Source organism: Felis catus, chromosome D4 (genome assembly GCF_018350175.1).
Source record: "Felis catus isolate Fca126 chromosome D4, F.catus_Fca126_mat1.0, whole genome shotgun sequence".
Classification (NCBI taxonomy): domain Eukaryota; kingdom Metazoa; phylum Chordata; class Mammalia; order Carnivora; family Felidae; genus Felis; species Felis catus.
In genome coordinates, this window is record NC_058380.1 from 2,516,118 (window position 1) to 2,537,716 (window position 21,599).

Below are 21,599 nucleotides of genomic sequence, written 5' to 3' on the forward strand. Positions count from 1 at the left end.
CAGTTTGCAAACTGGGAGACTCAGGCCAGAACATGGAGTGAGGCTTACGGGGCGTATTACAGAGATGCTTCTCTGGTGATAGAATGTTCTTAAGTGACAGTGAATTGGTCAGTGGTTCACGTTTTGCTTTTGATTTCCAGAGACACAATTAAGAAATGAGCCAGGTCCAGTCTGTCTTGCAAAATAATCTAGACTAAGTTTTGCCTGCATGACTGGCTGGTTCTCTTTGCTCCGGGAACCTCCAAGGCGCTTTGCTGTCTGTCCTTGATTTTACAATGGTTTTCTGCCAGTTTTTCTGTTAGGTCTTATCCTTCAGAGCATAAATAATGCTGACAGCTGTTTTAGTTTCCATTTAGTAATTACATTGATTTCTGTACCCTTCCCCCAGCTTACTTTCAAGTATGATTTTTGCGGGGTGCCTGGATGGCTCAGCCGGTTAAGTGTCCGACTTTGGCTCAGGTCATGATCTCACGGACCGTGGGTTTGAGCCCCGCGTTGGGCTCTGTCTGGCAGCTCAGAGCCTGGAGCCTGCTTCAGATTTTGTGTCTCCCTCTCTTCTGTCCCCCTCCCCTTCTCGTGCTCTCTCTGTCTCTGTCTCTCTCCCAAAAATAAACAAACATTAAAAATTTAAAGTATGATTTTGCAACTTCAAATACCTGGCAGCTCTGTGGGTCTGCTTTTTATTTGTTGTCTCTGCCAGTTTTTGTCTCCTTGCGGGCTAGTTTATATGTGTGCGTGCGCGTGCGTGCACATGCAGTACCTTCAGGATTGTTGGGAATAGTGTGGAGTCTGGACTGGTATTCTGGGGAAGATTTATGCTCGCTTCTGCCAGGCATCTGAGGGGGTGGGCAGTCTGGGCTCCCCTCAGCTCAGTTTTAGGAGCGTAGATGTTCCAGTCAGATGGCACTTCTCAGCCTGGAGTCCTGCCATCCCCCAGTTCCTGAGAGCGATTCATGATCCTGGCTCCCGGCCCCCTTGGCTCCCGGCCCCTCCTCCCCTTGCTGGTCCAAGGTAGCCCTCGGGCTCTGGTCTTCGGCTCCTTGCCTTGCAAAGCTGTCAGCCTTACAGCTGCCCCTCGACACTCGGCAGTTGCTCTCAGGGACCCAGGCTGTCCCGGATGTGGGGTTTCCCTCTCTAGACCCTGTTTCTGCATGCTGCTGTCCAGTCCTTTACGCTTTTGAACATGGGCTCCGTGTGTGTGTGTGTTCAGGCTGTTGTCATGGAAATCTTGAGCCATACACAGAAGTTAAGAAAACAGCGGAAGAGAACCCTGTCTCTTGGGCGCCCCTCCAGTGACCACTTCCTGGCTTCTGGTATGTCCACATGTTCCAGGCTTCTCGTAGACTTCCTACACCTGACCTGGAAGTGGCCCTGGTTCCTCATCGTTCTCGTTGGGGTATCTAGATTTCTGTGATTTTCTAGCTTTCAGGAGAATGTTCTCGGTGACTAGTCCCTCCCCACCAGGACCTGTTCATTCTCTCTACACTACCTGCGCATGGCCTTTAAGGGATTCAGAGGTGCCCCATGCCCATGGTTTATACAGGGGTGGTTGTGCTGTGGGCCTGTTGGCAGTCTGCTGCAGCCTGTGGATACCTTCTGGTAGCATTTCTGAATACGGTAAATAAAGTAGAGGGTATCGCAGTAGAAATCAGTGATATTTAAATGGTTATAAAACTATGAAAACAAATTTAACAGTCAGGTAAAATTTTTTATTTTAGGATACTTGAATGATGGCTTTTGATGCTCTTCAAAAAATAATTGAAGGTGGTCTTTGACATGTCTTCCTTCATGTATCGATCAGCAGATCATCGGAGAGCAGTGTAGACCTGTGTGTCCCTGCAGCACAGCCTGGCGCAGCAGCTGCGCAGGTGAGGTCAGACGGCACAGGCGAGGCGCTGCCCTCACTGCAGCCCCCAGCCCCCTGTGGCTCTGACCAGCCAGGTACAAATTTGGGGGTTCCCACCGCCCGCTTTGGTGAGTCACTGCAACATCTTGAAGAATTCAGGCGAGCGCCGTGCAGGCATCCTTCTTCTCACTGAGTGTCCCTTCTTTGTGCCGTGCAGATACTGTGTTCTTACAAATCGAGGTCCTTCGTCTCCCTGAGTGTCCGTCCCTTCCTTGTGTCGGGCAGATACTGTGTTCTTACAAATCGGGCTTGTGGCGGCTCTGCTGAGTGAGCACCGCCATATTTGCTCACTTCTTGTCTCTGTGTCCTCTTTTGGTGATTCTTGCAGTATTTCAGAGTTTCTCTTTGTGTTTGTTTTGGTGATCTGTGTTCAGTGATTCTGACTTGCTGAAAGCTCAGATGATGGTTAGCCGTTTTTTGGCAATAAACTTTAAGCGGAGGTATTGTTTTTTTAGATATAATGCTGTTGCGTACTTAGTGGACTACAGTATAGTGTGAACGTAGCATTTTTATGCGCTGGGGAACAAAAGAGTTCTTTGACTTCTGGTTGTCTGGACGGAATTTGCAGGATCTCCCAAGGTGTGCCTCTACTCCTGATTACAGTTCTGTTAGATCCAAATCGGGACCAGCCTTAACTAGAAACCCACAGGGTGAGGTCTGGGAGGATCTGAATGGGCAGCTTGGAGTTCTCTTGGGTGGAGTCAGGAGCATCGCCTACTTTGCCACTGGTTGTGTAACTGTTCACGGGGTTGGAGCACTGCTGACCAGGGAGTCCAGCTCTGCGTCCCGAGTTTTATTGGGGTTCCTTTATGTAAGCATAGTTGATGGATCGTTGGCCATCAGGTTGAATTCGACACCTAGCCTCTGTCCCTGGAGTTGGGCTGCCATCATGGGATCGGAGCTCAGTCCTGTAGTGACTTGGTTGGTCTTTCTGGTGTGACCAAACCCATTCTCAGTCACCTTGTTTGCATGAGTGATCAAGGGGTCACCATGAATCACAGAGACTGCAGAAGCTTCAAGGATTTAAATGTATGTTTGTTTTAGAGAAAGAGAGCAATAGCGTGTGCAAGTGCTTGAGCAGGGGAATGGATGAGAGAGAGAGAGAGAGAGAGAGAGAGAGGGAGAGGGAGAGAGAGAAAGAGAATTCCAAACAGGCTCTGCACTGTCAGCACAGAGCCTGACACAGGCTCAATCCCACAAACCGTGAGATCATGACTTGAGCTGAAACCAAGAGTCAGACGCTCAACCGACTGAGCCCCCTAGGCGCCCTGAGAAGCTCCAGGGATTCAGAGGAAGCCTCCCTGGAATTCGGACGAGGGCTGGCTTGGCTCTTTGTCTTGCAGTGTTACTGGTTCTGTTTTCACAGTTGGAGGAGCGCTGACCCGGCAGCCAGTCTGCTCTGGTCTGGTCTGGTCCGGTCTGGTCTGGTCTACGGCAGCCACGTGGCGTAATTTAAAGTGTTGATGAGCTTACAAGCTACTTTGAGATCTGCAGCACGTGCCGTGGGATGGACAGACAGCGTCCTGCTGAGGAAGTCCTGGGTTCTGGTCACACTGTGTTCGTCACACGCATTCAGGGTGGACTGAGGTGCTTTCAGGTGAAGGTTAGCAAAATGAAGACCGACATTTCCCCTGTCCAGATTCATGACACCTGTGCGTTTGTCTGTGCTTCAGAGGTCCCCGGATTGGAATGTGGTGTTTGGGTGTGTAGGGATTTAGGCCATTCATTTTGCCTATGTTGAAATGTGAGAGTTTGGGGCTCTGGAGGCCTTCAGATATCCCTCAGTGTTCTAGCCAAACGTTGGGTGATTCACGGTGGCTTTATTCACTTTGAGCCTTCTATTTTAATCTTGAGGTTTGAGTCAGGGGGACAGACAGCCTGCACTAGAGGCCTCTGTAATGTTGTTTAGTGCCATGCTTTGGACTATCTAGTAAATTCTAGGAAGTAGATTTCCAGTCAACCTAGGAAGGTTCTGAGTTGTACCCCACTGGGTTTCTTTCCATATTTATAAAGCCTAAAACTAAAACTGCTGGTCCTTTTTCTCTCTTAACATTCTACTGCGAAAATTTCTGGGCATATAGTAAACTTGACCGAGGTTGAACATTAATCTGTTTTTAAAAATCACATTTTAGAAAGTAAGTTACAGACCTTTGAGCACGTACAGTAAACCTGTGTTGTCGCCAGTTCCAAACTTGGCTTTTCGCTTCCCTCTACTGTTCTTTTCCCCAGACTTTTTAAATGAAATTTTCTAGACACAGAAGAGTTGAAACTGTAGCTGCGTTATGTCGTATGCACACCCTTCTTTGAGGCCCATTCGCTGTGTTGCTGCACTAACATTTTTTGTGGAGCCATTTGAGAGCTTGCAGTAAATTGCAGACGTGACGCTTCTTACGATAGGAATATTTTTCCTTGTAACTATATTGTAAGTAAGAAAATTACTTCATTTCTTTTTTCAGGAATAGAATTTAGTGATTCATCACTTACATAAAAGTGTTTATCCCAACCAGTGTCCCCCTTAATGCCCCTCACCTCTTTAGCCCATCCCCCCACCCAACACCCTGACAGCAACCCTGTTTGTTCTCTTTAAGACTCTTTAAGAGTCTCTTATGGTTTGTCTCCCTTTCTGTTTTTATCTTATTTTTTGTTTTGAAAATAATTTCTCCTTTAATATTTAGACTCTTCAGAATTTAGTGGTATATCATTTTTCACATAAATATTTGTGGTAATACACACTCCTCCTGTCTGTGTTGAACCATTTGTAACAACCTCTTTAAGACCGCTGTATTTTGGCCACTAGTGCTCCCGTTTGCTTTTCCAGTAGTGGTCCAGGTGTTGGGACCTAACATCTTTGCTTAGTTTTGGAGATGTATTTCTTTTTTTATAAATAGCATTGTTGGGTGGTAGCAGCTGGCAGCAAATAGTTTGATAACTTAATTTCTATTATATGTTTATTACTAACTATACCTGAAATGTGGAAACAGTCATTTCTTACCCTTTTTGGAAATAGGATATAGTGTCGTTGATTTTTGTGGTGTTTTCTCTTCCTTTATGGAAACAGTCTATATGTTTATTGTTAAAGTAGGAGGTTTATCTTAGCAGTGCCCCTTGCAGTCTGAATGACCGTGAGCCAAGCTACTTTAACTTCATGCTGCAGTTTTTAAGTTTCTAGAATAGTGTGGTCACTGTGTGTGCCTCTTTGGGGTTGTGAGGCATCTGGGCAGGTGCACGCACAGCAGTGTGTTATCCACGGTGTGTATCCTGGGACATTTATTTTTCTGTGAAACCGTTTGTGAGAATTGTGTGGTACCCTTTATGATTATTACAGAAGGAATATTTTGAGTTTCAAACCTAATTAATGGCACATTTTATTTATTAACAAATTTTTTTTTTAATGTTTATTGTTAAGAGAGAGACACAGAGTGCGAGCGGGTAGGAGCAGAGAGAGAGGTTGACACAGAATCCGAAGCAGTCTCCAGGCTCCGAGCTGTCCGCAAAGAGCCCGACGTGGGGCTCGAACTCACAGGCTGTGAGATCATGACCTGAGCTGACGCTTAACTAAGTCACCCAGTTGCCCCCTAATGGCACATTTTAAAGATTGTTTAGCAAAATTGCAAGACTGGAGAGTTGGCTGTATTTAGTAGAGATGGATTTGGCAAAAGAAAATCCAGGATTTTGTCTTCCCTAACTTTTTATTAAGAAAATTTTCAAATTAAATAAAAGTTCAAAGAGTAACATTAGCATGCCTGTCAGATTCAGAAATTTGTAGTTTGCTCTTTTCACTTTATTCTATGTATATTTCATTTTCTTTTCCTGAAGTATTTGTAACTCCCTTGCAGATATTACAGCCTCCAAAAATCTCAGCACGCATTTCCTGAGGGTGACTGTGCTCGAGTGCGCCCACAGTATCACTGGTGTGTGCTCCCACGGTGTCCTCCACCGCGCCCTAAGAGTCCTGTTTACATTTCTCCACTTGCCCTAAGTGTCCTGTACAGCTTTCCCTTCCAGACCGTGTCCTCGGGGTTCACATCTCTGGCTGGAAGAGTCCATGGACGTTTCGGAGGGTCTGGCCTGCTTGTCTTGCGGGCACTTGAGTGTGGCTCCCATGTCACCTGTTTACTGTAAACTGGAGATTGGTCTGGAGGCTGGGAGGTGTGCCTGTTTGCGTGGCCCCTGCAGGGATGTCCTTCCCCGCCGGTCTTCACCCCGCAGTGCCAACATCTGCCAGGCCTCTCCAAACCTAGCACCGCCTTTTCTCTGTCTTTTGACAGCATTTTCTGTAAGTACTTGCAAGAAACTGATAATTCCCAGTCTCCTAGAAATAATGAGATTTTCCTGTCTCAGCAGGTAAAGTTTTTTAAAAAAAGTTTATCTGCAATTTGTCTTCTTTACTAAATTAATCACGTTAGAGTAACATGATAAAGGTGGTATGTCTAAAAGTTTTTTTTTTTTTTTTTCCCAATAAGTTTTGCCCTTTCCAGTCAAGAGTGAGATATTGTTTTAGGAAAGTTTTTTGAAGCATCATGTGGTGAGTGTGGGGACAGCACAGTGTTCGTGTGAGTGAGAGCTCAAGAGTGTGCCTCTCTTGCTTGGGCTCTCTGTTTCTGGATAAGATTAGGCAGTTGGAATATTAACTGCAACTCAGAAATGGGAGAGGACTGTGATCTAAAGTCTTGCTTTCTTATGTTCAGAAAGCTCCCTGTGTAGCCTTCCCCCACCCCGCGGCTGTGCCTTGCACGTTTTAGAGGAGTGACGCTCATCCTGGGGACCGCAGCGGGGACTGGTACCAGGAGAAGCTTGGACGTGCCCGTGAGGAGGGCGCACTTGGAACAGGAGCGGGCTTGGTCTCCCATGTTGCGGAACCAGTGTAGTGCACCGGGCTCCGACCTGCTGATGTGTGCACGGTACAGCGTTCCCCGGTCTTCGAAGTGATTTTGTGAAGAGCAGCAGGGGTCCGGTGCTCTCATTTGGGAAACGGTACATCGGGTGAGGGGGGAGCAGATGGGGCAGAAGGGAGCAGGGGGCGCCAGTCGGGGTCAGGTGGTGGCGGGAGCAGTCCTCTCTGGTGTGTGAGGGGCGTCCCCCTAGCAGGTGGCCACTTGCCCGCCCAGGCGGGGACTGTCGTTGGATGCTCACTCCAGGCAGGAGATTATAAGTTTGTTGGCCTTGCCTGATGGCTTACGATGTGGGCACCGTACGAGGGGGCTGGGTCAGGGTTTGCCAGGAGAGCGAGTGACAAGACAAGAAGAGTAAGAAAACGGAGGAAGGCAGGGGAGGAGCTGTCGTGGTGGATGTCCGAGGAATCAGAGTAGTGAGGAGGGCACTGAGTCCTCGAGGAAGACCGTGGACAGTGGCACGGTGGTGAGGCCACGGAGGGAGGGAATGGTGGCATCCGGGAAGCGTGGGTGGGCATGTCCGTGTGACGGAAGGGGACGATCGAAGGTGGTTGAGGATGTTGTGGTTCTTGGTGATGAGAAGGTGCGGGCTGTGACCCTGGAGGCGTGGGGGCTGGAGGGGCAGCTGTTTTGAAGCGATGATGTCCAAGACCTGAGGGGTGAGCTGCAGAGTCCTTGTTGCCGAACACGGAAGAGGAGAGTGGGCCCCGGGTCCCCGGGTGGCTGGAGGACCGGCTGGCAGGGGCTTCGGCCCCGTGGGCTGCATTCGGCCTCCTGGAGGTGGGTGGGGTCCTGCAGGGCGGGGCTGTCACGTGACAGTTGCCAAGGGAGCCGGTGCTGCGGGCGCTGAATAAGGTTGGGGAGCAAGGCTGAGCGGCTGAGAGCGGACTCTGGGAGACGGGTGGTGGTAGCCACTTGTCGGGCAGCCTTGGGCGGCGAGGCGGGCAGAGCCCGGAACCTTAGAGGGAAGAGCCTCGTCCAGAGACGGGTGCTGTGTCCTCGCTGTGTGTGCCACCTCTGTCCTTCCTGAGCCCCACACAGTGAGCACAGCCTGCAGGGTCCCCCAGTGAATTAATTCTCAGATCCTGTCAGTTTTGAGTCTGTCTTCCTCGAATAATGAGAAAGCTTTATATTAGTTAAGAATTTTTAGCAGTAAAACGGACTCTTCTCTCCTCCACCAATTAGGCTTTTTAATTTTAGTCCATTCTGTTGCATTTTTGTCTCTAGAAAATGAATTCAGCGTGGTCTTCAGTTAAACCTGTGAACACAGGGCTGTGGTTGTGCGCGTGAGGACTGAATACGCGAGAGCCGAAAGCAGTCCTGTGCGTCCGTGCAGTTTGCAGTAGACGCTCTCGTGGTCTGGAGAATGCGTGTCCCCACACGAGTTTCGTGCAGACTGACCCTGCACCAGAGTCACATTTGGTTTGCAAGATTAGCTGCTTCCCTAAGATGACTTGACTGTCGCACGGGTGCAGAATTTGCTGGTCCCTTCCTCTGGTTTCTGGAAGCCTGAGGGGCCTAAAGGGCACCGCCGGCTTGTTGGCTGTTCTCTTGCCCCGGCGGCCGGCCTGCTGACCTGGTGCCCAGCTGTGCTTCGGACCTGAACTTGACTCCTGTGCTGCCCCTGCTCCGGCTGTCCAGGCGCCCTTCCTCCCTGTGACCGCCACCCCCTCACCACCTCCGTGGGCTCGGTCTTTGTGTCCCGTTGAGGAGACGGGCCATAGCAGTGTCTGTGGTCACCGACGCCCTAGCGTCCGTCTTTTACTGATCCTGGCAGCAAGGGGGTGTCGGGGTAGGGTGAGGGGCAGGTGCACCCTCCGCTGCCTCCCCCGTGTCCTCCGCTCGCGGGTCTGAGGAAATCAGGCTGGTCGCTTCTGGGCGGGGCACTTCATAGCTGACGTCGTGTTTAAAATTTTACGTCAGCTGGCGGCTCGCTTGTGTGGATGCTCTAGTAACGAACTATTACTTCACTGTTTTTACAGAGTCCTTATGTTCACACATGTCTCTGCTGAACTTGTAAAAGAGGCACTTGGATGATGGACTGAAAGGAACGTTGAGAGTCCGGGAAAAGTTTCAAATCGGAGAGCTTTCAATTTTCACCCTAGTCCGGCAGCTGTGCTGCTCACGTACATACAGATGAATGAAGACCCCATTCGGGAAGACACCTGGCCAGCGGTCCAGAGCGGATGCAGGTAGGCGGGGCGGCCGGCGTTCTCCAGTCAGCGTGCCACCGTGGGGACCTGCGCGGATGCGTCCGCACGGCTCCGAGGGTTGGCTGTTCTTCCAGCCCCGTGACGGCCGGTGTTTCGTACACCTACGTGTGGAAAAACAGGCTCCTTGTTTGAAAGGCAGGGACGAAGCTAGTAGTTTTCTCCGCGGTCTTTCGCCTCCCGCAGGTTGGACCTCCGGCAGATTCGCCAAGTGAAGCGTAAATACCTGCTTAATGGGGTTGTGATCAGGAGAGGATTTGTCATTTCTTTTTGAAGAAAGAAGTGAAAGGGGTTTGACTAGAGGAGTAGGAGGTTTAGGGTATTTACAGTAGTTTTGATGAAAAAAGCTTTTGTATGTTGATTTGGAAGAACTTTATTGGAATGAAAGGGATGGAAGTGAAACAGATATTTAATGGAAATTACTTCCTACTTTGGTGGCCCGCAGTTTGTGCAAGTAGAACAGAAGGTTAGACTTTGTGTGATTTTTACCCTCCCCAGAAACCAGGATGATACAGGGCGCGCTGTGAAATAGTTAAGTCCTGCTTAGGACCTGAGCTCTTCTCCGTGCCAGAAATAAGTCTGTCGTAACATTTTAAGATTCTTTGATGAGTGAATCTGAGAATCATGCTAGCAAAACTAATAAACCTACAGAATGGTTGCTGTTTGATTTAGAACTGTTCCTTGTTTTTATTAACTATAGTGTTTGGAATTCCTTTGTAGAAGAGCCACCGGGATTCACATTTTTAAGTACCCCTTTTCTTTTATTTTCGTTTCTCATTTGTGAAGATAACATGGATTCCGGTGTTCGGCATCTGTCTCTACTTTGGGCCGAGATGACAGACTGAAGTGTCAGCCATCTGCCGGTGTGTTGTTCAGATCCGGGCCCTCACGGCCGCATAGACACAGGTGCACGTCGCGTCTTCTCGAGCCCTGGTTCTTACCGCCTAAGCAGGGGTGTGTTGTGGTGTGTACCTGCGGAGGTTCTGAGGACGAATAAATGAGCTTGTGTGTCGGGGCGCAGTTGGGTGCCCGGCACACCATAGCTGTTTTATGGAAAAGCATTGTTATTGTTGATCATGGAGTTTACAAGAAAATATTTTTATTTTAATTGCAAGAGTTGTTGTCAGGTGTTTTGTTGATCAGTGAAACCTCCTGTGTTTCTGCCGTTTGAAACAGTAATTCATTTTCCAGACTTCTTTTTATGCACACCATTCCAAATTCAGCACTCCTGTCTTCTTCCTTGATTTTGAAGTCCTTGTCAGGTGGGAGAGCAGATTACAGCGGTGGGTCGCGGGGTGGGTCGCGTGGTGTAAGTGCCCGAAGGATCTAAACCGAGAGAGGCTCTTGCTCTTAAGGGAGAGATTGTTAATCCTAGCCAGTACTTTGATCTTGTGTTTTTCTTATTCCTTGGCAGTTTTAAGAGTGTGTGGTATAGGCTGAAGACAGAGTGGGTACTCTGTTCCAGGTGGCCCGTTAGATACGTTAACATGAGACCATGGAGTCTCTTACCGTTCCCAGCTGTTGTGTGGTGGTGTTCGATTTTGGAAAATTGCCGATCCCTTGATCAGTATTGTTTATAAAATTGTCTTCAACCGTTCTTCCCATTAACATAGACCAAGGCTCTGTTGCTTTTAAACTCCTATGTCAGTTATGAATGTGCCCATTTACAAATAAAGAAAATTCACCCAAAAGGGGGGGGGTTCTCTTTCTCCTGCAGCAGGAAACCCAGGTAGGCCTTCCGGGGTCGGTACGGTGGCTCAGCTGTGACCATAGGCTGCTGCCATCTCAGAGCTTACAGCTGAGAACCTCACCGGGTAGGGCCTTTCTCCTCCTCTGTGGGCCTCTAGGGAGCTGGACTAACCCGAAGGCCCCCAGAACAAGTGTCCCCAGAGAAACTGGCACAGCTGCAGGGCTCTCCTGGTGAAGCCTGGAACTTTGGTGTGCACACTGGCTGACTTCTGCATTGCATTCCTGGAGGCCTTCCTGGGGGGCGGACCCAGGTTCAAGAGAGGGAGCCAGTACTGTGCTTGATGGGGGGAGGTGCTGCGGGGGGGAGGAATCTGAGGTCATGCCTTAAAATCCCCACAGCAGTAAATAGATCAGTAGGCGGTTCCCAGTTCGGGGATCTATGTTTGACAGAGCGTGGGTGATCAATAACAATTTGAAGTTGAATATTTGTGTGCTCTTTGTGTATCTAGTTCAACATATTAGGGATTTCTTTTCTTTTTTTTTTTAATGTTTATTTTTGAGAGAGAGAGACAGACTGAACATAAGCAGGAGAGGGGCAGAGAGAGTGGGAGACACAGAATCTGAAGCAGGCTCCAGGCTCCGAGCTGTCAGCACAGAGCCCGACGCGGGGCTCGAACTCACGAGCCATGAGATCATGACCTGAGTCGAAGTCAGACACTTAACTGGCTGTGCCACCCAGGCGCCCCAGAGATTTCTATTTTAAAGTAACTTAGGTTTATCTGTGTAATTCTGTTGGAATTTAATTGGTTACTAAAGTAGTAATTTATGTACACCTAATGACATTGGACAGCAAGTCCTATTATGTACTGTACTGTTACATATATATAATTATATATATACATACTATACTATTTTTCATGTGTTTTTTTCCCCCTAAAGTCAGGCTCCATTTTTTTACTGGTTTATCCAAGGTTTCCGTTTTTCTCCTTTGTGACATAGTTTAATCATACTGATAGGTACAGGGAATGGTAATGATACATAACCATGTACATAATGCTCAGATTTATTTAGCAACTACTTTTGCTCTGTTTAATTAAAATAATTTTAAAACTTTGATTTTACTTTTATCCAGTTGATAAAAATTCATTGTTGAAAATGTCAAGTAGTGCCAAAGACTTCTAACAAAAAGCAGGCCCTCTATTCCTTCTGATATTTACCTTAAGTGTTCGTTAATACTATGCGGAAACAAATTTCTCTGGATTCTGACAGTGCTGAACCAAGTAAGGCAGTGCGATGACTTTTTTTTTTTTTTTTGGTACATTTTATTTTCCCTGGAATTTAGCCATTTCTTAATTTTTTCATATTTGCTTAAATTTGTTTGCACTTGGTCTCTCAAACCATCCAACAGCTTTATAAAACTCCGTGTACTGTGCCACGTGGCCAGTGCCACACATGGCCCATCTGTCCGTGGATCCCCAGAGACTCTTCTCGCACTTTCAGCTCTGTTGTCGTCTGAGCCATGGCCTCTAGCTGCTGGTGCCCTGTCGTCCTTGGAACTCCATTTTCATCTCTGTAGCAGGATCCTCCTTGTTTGTGCTCGCTGTGCCTCCGGTGTTGGTGTGTGCTTTTGCCTAGGAAGAGGCTGTGTGGCCTCAAGCAGCTTTCGGAGTAGACTGCGAACGAGTTGGTGGTTAAAGTGGCAGGTGGAACGTGTCGTTTATTCATACTCTCGACTTTTCTGCATGTGTGAAATTGTCTCTGATACGGTTTTCCAAAAGTGCACCTAGAAGATGAGGTTCTTTCTGAGACCCTGCATCAACATTGTCTTCATGCTGCCCCCGTGCTGGCGGGGCCCAGGATTCTAGGTGGAGGTCACTTGTCATTCAGAATTCTCCAGGCATTGCTCCGTCTCTGGCCTTCCAGATCTCAGTGCTGCCATTGGGAAGTTGGATGCTGTTTCCAAACCTGTCTACGTGTCCAGTGGTCTTTGCCTCTCCTTTGGAAACTTCTGGACTGCTGCTTTATGTGCTATGACCTGTACTTCAGTGAATGTCCAGTTGGGTCTTTTTTACTTGGTGACATTTTCAGTCGGTCCCCCCACGGGGGTTCAAAGATCCTTCCGATGGTACCCATCCTCTCTCTCTGGCTGTATGCAGCTTGGATGTTTTGCTTCTCAGGTTGACCTTTTTTTCCCTAAACTTTGCCAATTATTCATTCCCATTTTTTCATTCTTAGGAAGTTACTAACTTTATTTCCCAGCCTTTTAAAAAGATTTCAGTAAGGGGCGCCTGGATGGCTCAGTCGGTTAAGTGTCTGACTTTGGCTCAGGTCATGATCTCGCTTTCATGGGTTTGAGGTCCACGTTGGGCTCTGTGCTGACAGCTCGGAGCCTGGAGCCTGCTTCGGATTCTGTGTCTCTCTCTCTGCCCCTTCTCCACTCGCACTCTGTCTCCCTCTGTCTCAAAAATAAAAATAAACGTTAAAAAAAAAAGATTTCAGTAAGCATTTTAAATTTCTAGGAGCTCTTTTTTGTTCCGTTTGCTATTTCATAGATGCAGGTAGGTTATACTTCTGAGGGTATAAATTGCATTTTTTAAAAAGTATATTTTTTAAAGTTTATTTATTTGAGAGAGAGAGCACGCATGCACAAGCGAGCAGGGGAAGGGCAGAGAGAGGGAGAGAAAGAATCCAAGTGGGCTTTGTGCTGTCATTGTGGAGCCTGACATGGGGCTCAAACTCACGAATCATGAGATCATGACCTGGGCCAAAATCAAGAGTTGGTCACTCAACTGACTGAGCTATCCAGGTGCTCAATAAATTGCATTTTTAAGAAGACTTTCTTGGGGGCACCTGGGTGGCTCAGTCGGTTAAGCATCCAACTTCATTCCGCTCAGGTCATGATCTCTGTCTGTCTGTGTCTGTCTCTCTCTCTCTCTCTCTCTCTCTCTCAAAAATAAAAATTAAAAGAAAAACTTTAAAATGACTTTCTTGAACTAGCTTGGCCTGTTAGGAATGTCTTTGTGTTGATTTGCTTTTTAGTCTGTTTCGCCTGGAAGTTTTCCTTAAATCTCTTAAGATCCGAGGTGGATCCTCTAGCAAGGCACAGAAAAGTTGTTTGGAAGCTGCATAGGTAAGGGAAGTGCTCTCTCTTGAGCTTATCAATTTTGCTCAGCAGCAGGGACAGGGTCTCCTTGACAGCCTCCCAGGAAGATCTCACAAGAGGCAGAGCTCCCACAGGGAGGAATGAGTGAGGTGGCAGGGCTGGGGGCCCTCAGTGTGGTGTGGACGAGATTGGTGAGGGTTCCTAATTTGAACAGGTTGCTGGAACAGACATGGGTCTTTGTCTTTGGGAAATCTGGGTCCGCACAAAGCTGACCGCTGGTTACAGGCACATCTTGGAGGCGTTGGAGGTTCTGTTCCAGACCATGATAACGCGGATGTCCCCGCAAAAGAAGTCAGATGAATGTTTTGGTTTCCCAGTGCATATAAATGTTATGTTTGCACTGTGCAATAGTCTGTTAAGTGTGCACTATGTCTGAACAATGCACCATAGTGTAATCAAAAATGAGTTTATTGCTAAAATCTGCTGACCATCAACTGAGCTTTCAGCGAGTCAGAAGCACTGATTCCCCGATCACTGTAACAAATATAAAAATAATGAGAAGGCTTGAAATATTGTGAAAATTACCAGAATGTGACAGGGAGACATGAAGTGAGCAAATGCCTTAGACAAAATGACGCTGATAGGCTTGCTTGACACAGGGTTGCCTTGGGTTTGTTAAAAAACGGAGCATCTGCAAGGACACTACCACTACAGCAAAGCGTGATAAAGGAGGTGTGAGTGTTTTGGAAGATGGGTCCCAATGAGCTTCTGCTAGAACAGTTTGAGTGTATGTGGTTTTGTTACCTGTCACGGTTTAGCCCAGTTTAAGTAACTTCTGTGAGTCATAGAAGAGTTAATTTTGTAAATTATGGCTCTACTTCTTTTCACATTTCAATCAGCAAATAGATGCAGCACCTAGTAAAGGGTCTCGTTCTGTTTTCTGTTGGAAAATCTGTGATCCTCAGATGAGTGATGCCACCCACTTCCAGTGACAAACTGCCATCGGCGCCCAGTGACTATTAAACATGCCTACCTGCTCCTCTGTCACTCTTCCGCTGAGCAGTGTGCGGTGACCACCCCTTCGCAGCGCGTGGAGCGCCTACTCCCCACTCGTCACAGCTCCATAGTACCTTGTATTCATTTATGCTTAGTTATTTGGACATTCAGGTTGTTTCCACTCTTCTGTATTAGAAATGATGATACTGCAGTGAATAGGCTTGTCTGTTTTGCCAGTGTGTCATCACTGGGATAGGTTTTTAGGAGAGCTGAATTAGATCTTACATGCATACGTGATTCTGTGAGGTGTTCATGGGCTTTGTACCATTGTGCTTTCTTACCAGCAAGCGGTGTGGAAGCATGTCTGTCTCCCCCATCTTGCTTCTGTAGTGTGTTGTCAGCTTATGAATCTTTGTTTGTCAGATGGGTGACAAAGGAGTCTGTAGTTTCATGTGTGGGGCCTCTTAGGCCTGCCTTTTTCTGTTCTTATCTCCAATTTTCTTCTACCTTTAGAAACTCTTTTATTTTTTTAAAAAAAATTTTAATGTTTATTTATTTATCGAGAGAGAGAGAGAGAGAGAGAGAGAGAGAGAGAGAGAGAGAGAGAGAGGCTGAACACGAGTGGGGGAAGGGCAGAGAGAAAGGGAGGCAGAGAATCCCAAGCAGGCTCTAGGCTCTGAGCTGTCAGCACAGAGCCTGATGTGGGGATTGAACCCACAAACTCTGAGATCATGACCGTAGCTGAAGTCGGACGCTCAACCAACTGAGCCACCCAGGCGCCCCTCGAAGCTCTTTTAAAGTTGGAGTTACTAGCCTTTGCCCGTGATATATTTCTTACACTTGCTGCTGTGTGGTGCCAGCTTCTGGGAGACCACTCTCCTTAAGTCCCTGGCCTCTTACTCCTGTCTGCATGGGTCTCATCCTGTATCACAGATGTCATGCTAGACTTAAACATCTCTGGTTTCTCGGATCCTGTGTGTTTATGATGCTTTTCTGTCTTGTTTTCTGGAGAGTATCCTCCAGTTACTTCCAGAGATTTGTGGGAGGTGTAACTTTTGAGCCCATACATGAATGTAAATGTCTGTACCCTCAATTGGTAATTTAGCTCAGTATGGAATTCAGGATTCAAAGTCATTTTACTTCAGCATTGCAGGTATTGTTTGCTGTTTAGCTCAGTGTTAATGATGGAAGAATAAGTCTAGTACCTCTTTTTTTAAAAAGTCCTTTTTAAAAAGACCTTTGCAAAAGGACTTCTCTTTTTTTCTAAGTTTTTTTTTTTTTTTTTTTTTTTTTTTGAGAGAGAGCGCGCGTGTGTGCACAAGCAGAGGAGGAGGAGGAGCAGAGAGGAGAGACAGAATCTCAAGCAGGCTCCGTACCATCAGCACAGAACCCGACACGGGGTTTCAACTCACAAACTGTGATATGACCTCAGCCGAGATCAAGAGTCAGATGCTCAACCGACTGTGCCACCCAGGAACCCCAGGACTTTATTTTGCATAAAGTAGTTTTAAGTTCAAGGCAAAGTTGATCAGAATGTACATTTCTTGTATATCTCTGGTCCCCTCCCCCTCAACGTCCCCTACTAGCCACATCCCCCACCAGATAGTACACTTGTTACATTGGCATGCCCACATTTACATGTCATGATTGCTCAGAGTCCATTGTTTACTTTGAGCTTCACTCTTGGTGCTGTACGTTCTGTGGGTTTTGACAGATGTATTCAGATCCACCATTCTCGTATCATTCAGGGTAGTTTTATTCCCTGAAAATCCCCTATTCTCCAGCTATTCATTCCTTTTTCCCCCAACCCTTAGCAGTCACTGCCTTTTATTGTATCCATAGTTTTGCCTTTCTTAGAATGTCATAGAGTTGGAATCTTACGTAGCTTTTTCACATTGGCTTCTTTCACTTAGCAGTATACACTTAAGGTTCCTTCTGTCTTTTCATGGCTTGATAGCTTATTATTACTGAATAACATTCTATTTGTTGACACGCCATGGTTTATTTATCCAGTCACCCACTATAGGACATTTTGGTTGTTTCCAAGTTTGAGCATCATAGAATGAAGGTGCTATAAACATCCGTGTGCCCAGGTTTTTGTGTGGACATGTTTCCAGCTTCTTTTTTTTTTTTTTAATTTTTTTTTTTTTTAACGTTTATTTATTTTTGAGACAGAGAGACAGAGCATGAACGGGGGAGGGTCAGAGAGAGGGAGACACAGAATCCGAAACAGGCTCCAGGCTCTGAGCTGTCAGCACAGAGCCCAACGCGGGGCTCAAACTCACAGACCGTGAGATCATGACCTGAGCCGAAGTCAGCTGCCCAACCGACTGAGCCACTCAGGCGCCCCAAGTTTCCAGCTTCTTAGAGTAAATACCAGGGACCATAATTGCTGGATCATAAGGTTAAGAGTATGGTTAATTTTGTAAGAAACCACTGAACTGTCTTTCAAAATGGCGACACCAATTTGCATTCCCACCAGCCATGAATTAGAGTTCCTATTGCTTCACATCCTCTCCAGTGGTTGATGTTGTCAGTGTTCTGGATTTCGGCCATTCTGATAGGTGTGTCGTGGTGTCTCCTTGTTTTTAGTTTGCATTTTCTGGATGACATATGATGTGTAGAGCATCTTTTTGTATGTGTTTTGCCATCTCTACATATATCATCTTTGGTGTTAAGGTGTTTGGCCTATGTTTTAATCAGGTTGTTTTTTCTTGTCGAATTTTAAGAGTTCTTGTTATATTTTGGTTAACAAGTCCTTCAGATATGTTTTCTTCCAGGTGTTTTCTTCTTCTGGCATGTCTTCTCATTTTCTTGATAGTGTCTCTCATAGAGCAGAAATTTTTAATTTCAATGAAGTACAGCTTATCAGTTAACTTCTTTCACGGATTATGCTGTTGGTGTAGTATCTAAAAAGTCATCAACATAACCAAGGTCATCTGGATTTTTCCCTGTGTTGTATTTTAGGAGTTTTATAGTTTTTCACTTTACATTTAGGTCTGTGATCCATTTTGAGTTAATTTTTGTGAAGGATGTAAAGTCTCTGTCCAAATCCGTTTTTTTGTAGGTGGATGTCTATTTATTCCAGTACCATTTGTTAAAAAAAACTATATTTTCTCCATTGTATTGCCTTTGCTCTTTTGTCAAAGATCAGTTAACTATATGTGGGTCTTTTTCAGGGTTCTTTATTTGTTCTATTTGTCCATTTTTAAAGAGTCATTACCACATTGTCCTGATGAGTGTAGCTTTACAGGATGTCTTAAAGTTGGGTAGTGTCAGTTCTCCAACTTTGTTCTCCTCCTTCAGTATTGTGTTGGCTGTGCTGGATCTTTTGCTTCTCCCTATAAACTTTAGAACCAGTTCATTGATATCCACAAGATAACTCATTAGGATTTGGATTGGGATTGCACTAAATGTATAGTTCAAATTGGGAGGAACTGACATCTTGACAATACTGAGTCTTCCTGTCTATGAACATGGAATATCTCTCCATTTAGATATCTCTCCATTTAGATTTCTTTCATCAGTTTTGTAGTTGTCATGTAGATTTTGTATATGGGGTCTGTAGTGATGTCTCCTTTTTGATTTCTCATGTTAGTGATTTATGCCTTCTCTCTTTCTTGTTAGTTATCCTGGCTAGAGATTTATCAATTTTGGTATTTTCAGACAATGATCTTTTGATTTCATTGGTTTTTCTCTGTTGATGTCTTGTTTAAAATATTACTGATTTCTGTTCTAACTTTTATAACCTCTTTTATTTTACATTTAATATGGTTTCCTATTATAATTTCCTAAGGTGTAAGCTTAGATTTTTAATTTTAAATCTTTCCTCTTTTCCCATACATGCATTCAGTGCTGTAGATTTCTCTGTAAGCATTGCTTTCCTTGTATCCTACAAATTTTGCAAAATGTATTTTGCTTTTCATTTAGTTCCAAATATTTTTAAATTTGTGTTGTGATTTTTTTCTTTGAACAGTGTATTTAGAAGTGTGTTGCTTAATCTCTGAGTGTTTGGGAATTTTCCAGCTATTTTTCTGTTATTGAATCTAGTTTGATTTTATCGTGGTTTGCGAGCAGTTGCAGGATTTGTTTGTTTATTTATTAGCTTTTTCAAAATTTATTTTTGAGAGACAGAGAATGAGCAGGAGAGGTGAAGAGAGAGGAGACACAGAATCTGAAGCAGGCTCCAGGCTCTGAGCTGTCAGCACAGAGTCTGACGCGGGGCTCGAACCCACGAACCATGAGATCATGACCTGAGCCGAAGTTGGATGCTTAACTGACTGAGCCACCCAGGCGCCCCTGTTCCTTTAATTTTAGGATGTATTTTATGCCAGAATGTTGTCTTGGTGAATGCTTCTGGGACCTTGTAAAGAATTTGTATTCTGCTGTTGTTGGATGAAGTGGTCTATTGATGTCAATTATATCCAGTTGATCAGTGGTGGTGTTGGGTTTGACTGTGCACTCAGTGATTTTCTGCCTGTTGGATCTGTCCATTTCTGATAGAGGGTTATTGAAGTGTCCCACTGTGTAGTTGTACAACGTTGGCCTCCCTTGATTTGATATTCTGTTGTGAGGTACATACATGTTAAGGATTGTTGTCTTCTTAGAGGATTGATTGCTTTATAATAATGTATCTCTTAAAAATTTTTTTAACGTATTAATTTTTTGAGAGACAGAATGTGAGCAGGGGAAGGGTAGAGGGAGAGAGGGAGACACAGAATCCTAAGCAGGCTCCAGGCTGTGAGCTATCAGCACAGAGCCCAACGCGGGGCTCGAACCGATGAGCAGTGAGATCATGACCTGAGCTGAAGTTGGACGTTTAACCGATTGAGCCACCCAGGCGCCCCATCATAATCTATCTCTTTATCCCTGATGACTTCCCTTTCTCTGGAATCTGACTGAAATTAATGTAGCTACTCTCGCTTCTTTTGATCAGTGTTAGCATGGTATATATTCTTCCTTCCCACTATTTTTAATGTAAGTATATATCCTTAAAGTGGATTTCTTGTGAGAAGTGTACAATATGGTCTTTTATTTTGATCCACTATGACAGACTTGGTCTTCTAATTGGTGTACTTAGATCATTGACATTTAAGGTGATTATTGGACTAATATCTGCTATATTTGTTACTATTTTCTATTCATTGCCCTTGTTCTTTTGCTTTAAGAGACTGCCCTAGAGTCTGCAGGATCCTTTTACAACTAATCCAGTTCACTTATGCGTGAGCTATAATCATCTAATACATTGTTAATATTCTGGAAAAATGTTACCATTTCTGTTCAGAAAGATGGTCTCTAATGATCTTTATGTAGATTTGAGTTTTTCAACTCATTTTCTTCTCTCTGAAGAATTTCTTTCAACATTTCTTGAAGTGCAGGTCTTCTGGAAACAAATTCTCTTAACTTCTGTTTGTTTGAGCAAGTCTGTTTCTTCTTTACTCTTGAAGGTTAGCAGAATACAAAATTCTGGGTTTTTAGTTTTCTCTCTGCACTTAGATACTTCACTCCTTTCTGCTGCCGTGCTTCCTGAGGAGAAGGCGGATGCAATTGCTCTTTGCTGCTTCTCCATCCATAAGGCGTGTCTTCCTCTGGCTGCTTTCAGGAGTTTGTCTTTGCCCTGGATTTGCGCTGCGAATATGATACGCTTATATGCAGTATTCGGGCATTTATCCTGCTTGGCGTTCTCTGAACTTCCTGCGTCTCTGGTTTAGCGTCTGACGTTAATCTGGGGAAATCCTCAGTTGTTATTGCTTTGACTGTTTCCTTCTGTTCCTCCGTCTCCATCTTTTCTTCCTGGCATTCCCCTTGTACATGTTACTTCTTTGTAGTCGCCCCACGGTCCTTGGATGTTCTGATTTGTTTTTTCCTGTCCTTTGCTCTGCTTTTCAGGTTTGGACCTTTCTGTTGGCATGTCCTGCGGCTCAGAGACTCTTTTCTCAGCCGTGTCTGGGGCTCACTGGATTAACGTCTGCTCTGTTTCTTACTGTGCCCTGTTCCTTGCCCTGTGCTTTCTTCTACTTTCTCTCCCACTTTTCCCTGCTTTTTGTAGTTTGGATTGCACTTTCTCCATCATGAGTCCCTCATACACATTCTTCATTTCTGTTCTGGTGTTTTGACCTCTGCCGTCTTTTTTTTTCCCTGATAATTTCTACCTGTCTTTTTACATTACTCATTTTTTTCTTGCACGATGTCTACTTTTTTTCGTTAGAACCTCTAGCTTAATTTTGGTAGTTACTTGGAATTCTTGGAATGATCGTTCCACCACCCGTCATGCCAGAGTCTGGTTCCTGTGCTTTCTGTCTCTTCAAACCGTGTTGTTTCCTTTTTCATGTGCTTTATAAGTTTTTGACCAAGTTGGACAGGATGTGCCAGATGAAAGGAGCTCACAAGCCTTTAGTGACCTTCGATGGGGCGTGGGGGGCGGGATACATTCTGTAGTGCTCTAACTAGGCCTCGTGTCTTAATGGGTCTGTGCCACTGGCTGACCCTCGTGTCCTCCTCCTGTCCGCTGTGGGACAGGACCCGCGGCAGCTGGACTTCTAATCTCCCTGCCCTTGGGCAGGGATTGGGCTCTTGGGGATGGGCCTTGTTAAGAACCAAACACTTTGTTCTGTCTCTGAATGGCTACTTTCTCCCCTCCCTCTACTGGGGGCTGGAGGGGAGTTTTCTCTCCCCTTCCTCCCCCACCTCCCCCACCCCCACCCCCACCCCTCACCTGGAACTGCGGCACTCCCAGAGGTGAAACCGGGAGCACGTGGACCCTCCCTCCCTTCCTGCCAAGATTGGCCACTGGGGGCTGGGCC

General features: G+C 45.8%; 1 protein-coding gene across 3 annotated transcripts in view; it reads left to right on the forward strand.

Annotated features, from left to right (window-relative positions):
• SPIN1 (spindlin 1) overlaps positions 1-21,599 on the forward strand; it is a 74,398-nt gene that overhangs the window by 28,130 nt on the left and 24,669 nt on the right. For 2 of the 3 annotated variants that reach the window (XM_023243216.2, XM_023243215.2), the window contains exon 2: positions 8,781-8,990. In XM_023243216.2, the coding sequence (XP_023098984.1) occupies positions 8,939-8,990 (52 nt within the window). In that variant the 5' untranslated portion in view covers positions 8,781-8,938. Of the gene's footprint in view, positions 1-8,780; positions 8,991-21,599 lie in introns of those variants that run through there. The other variant, XM_023243217.2, reaches the window with a different exon arrangement.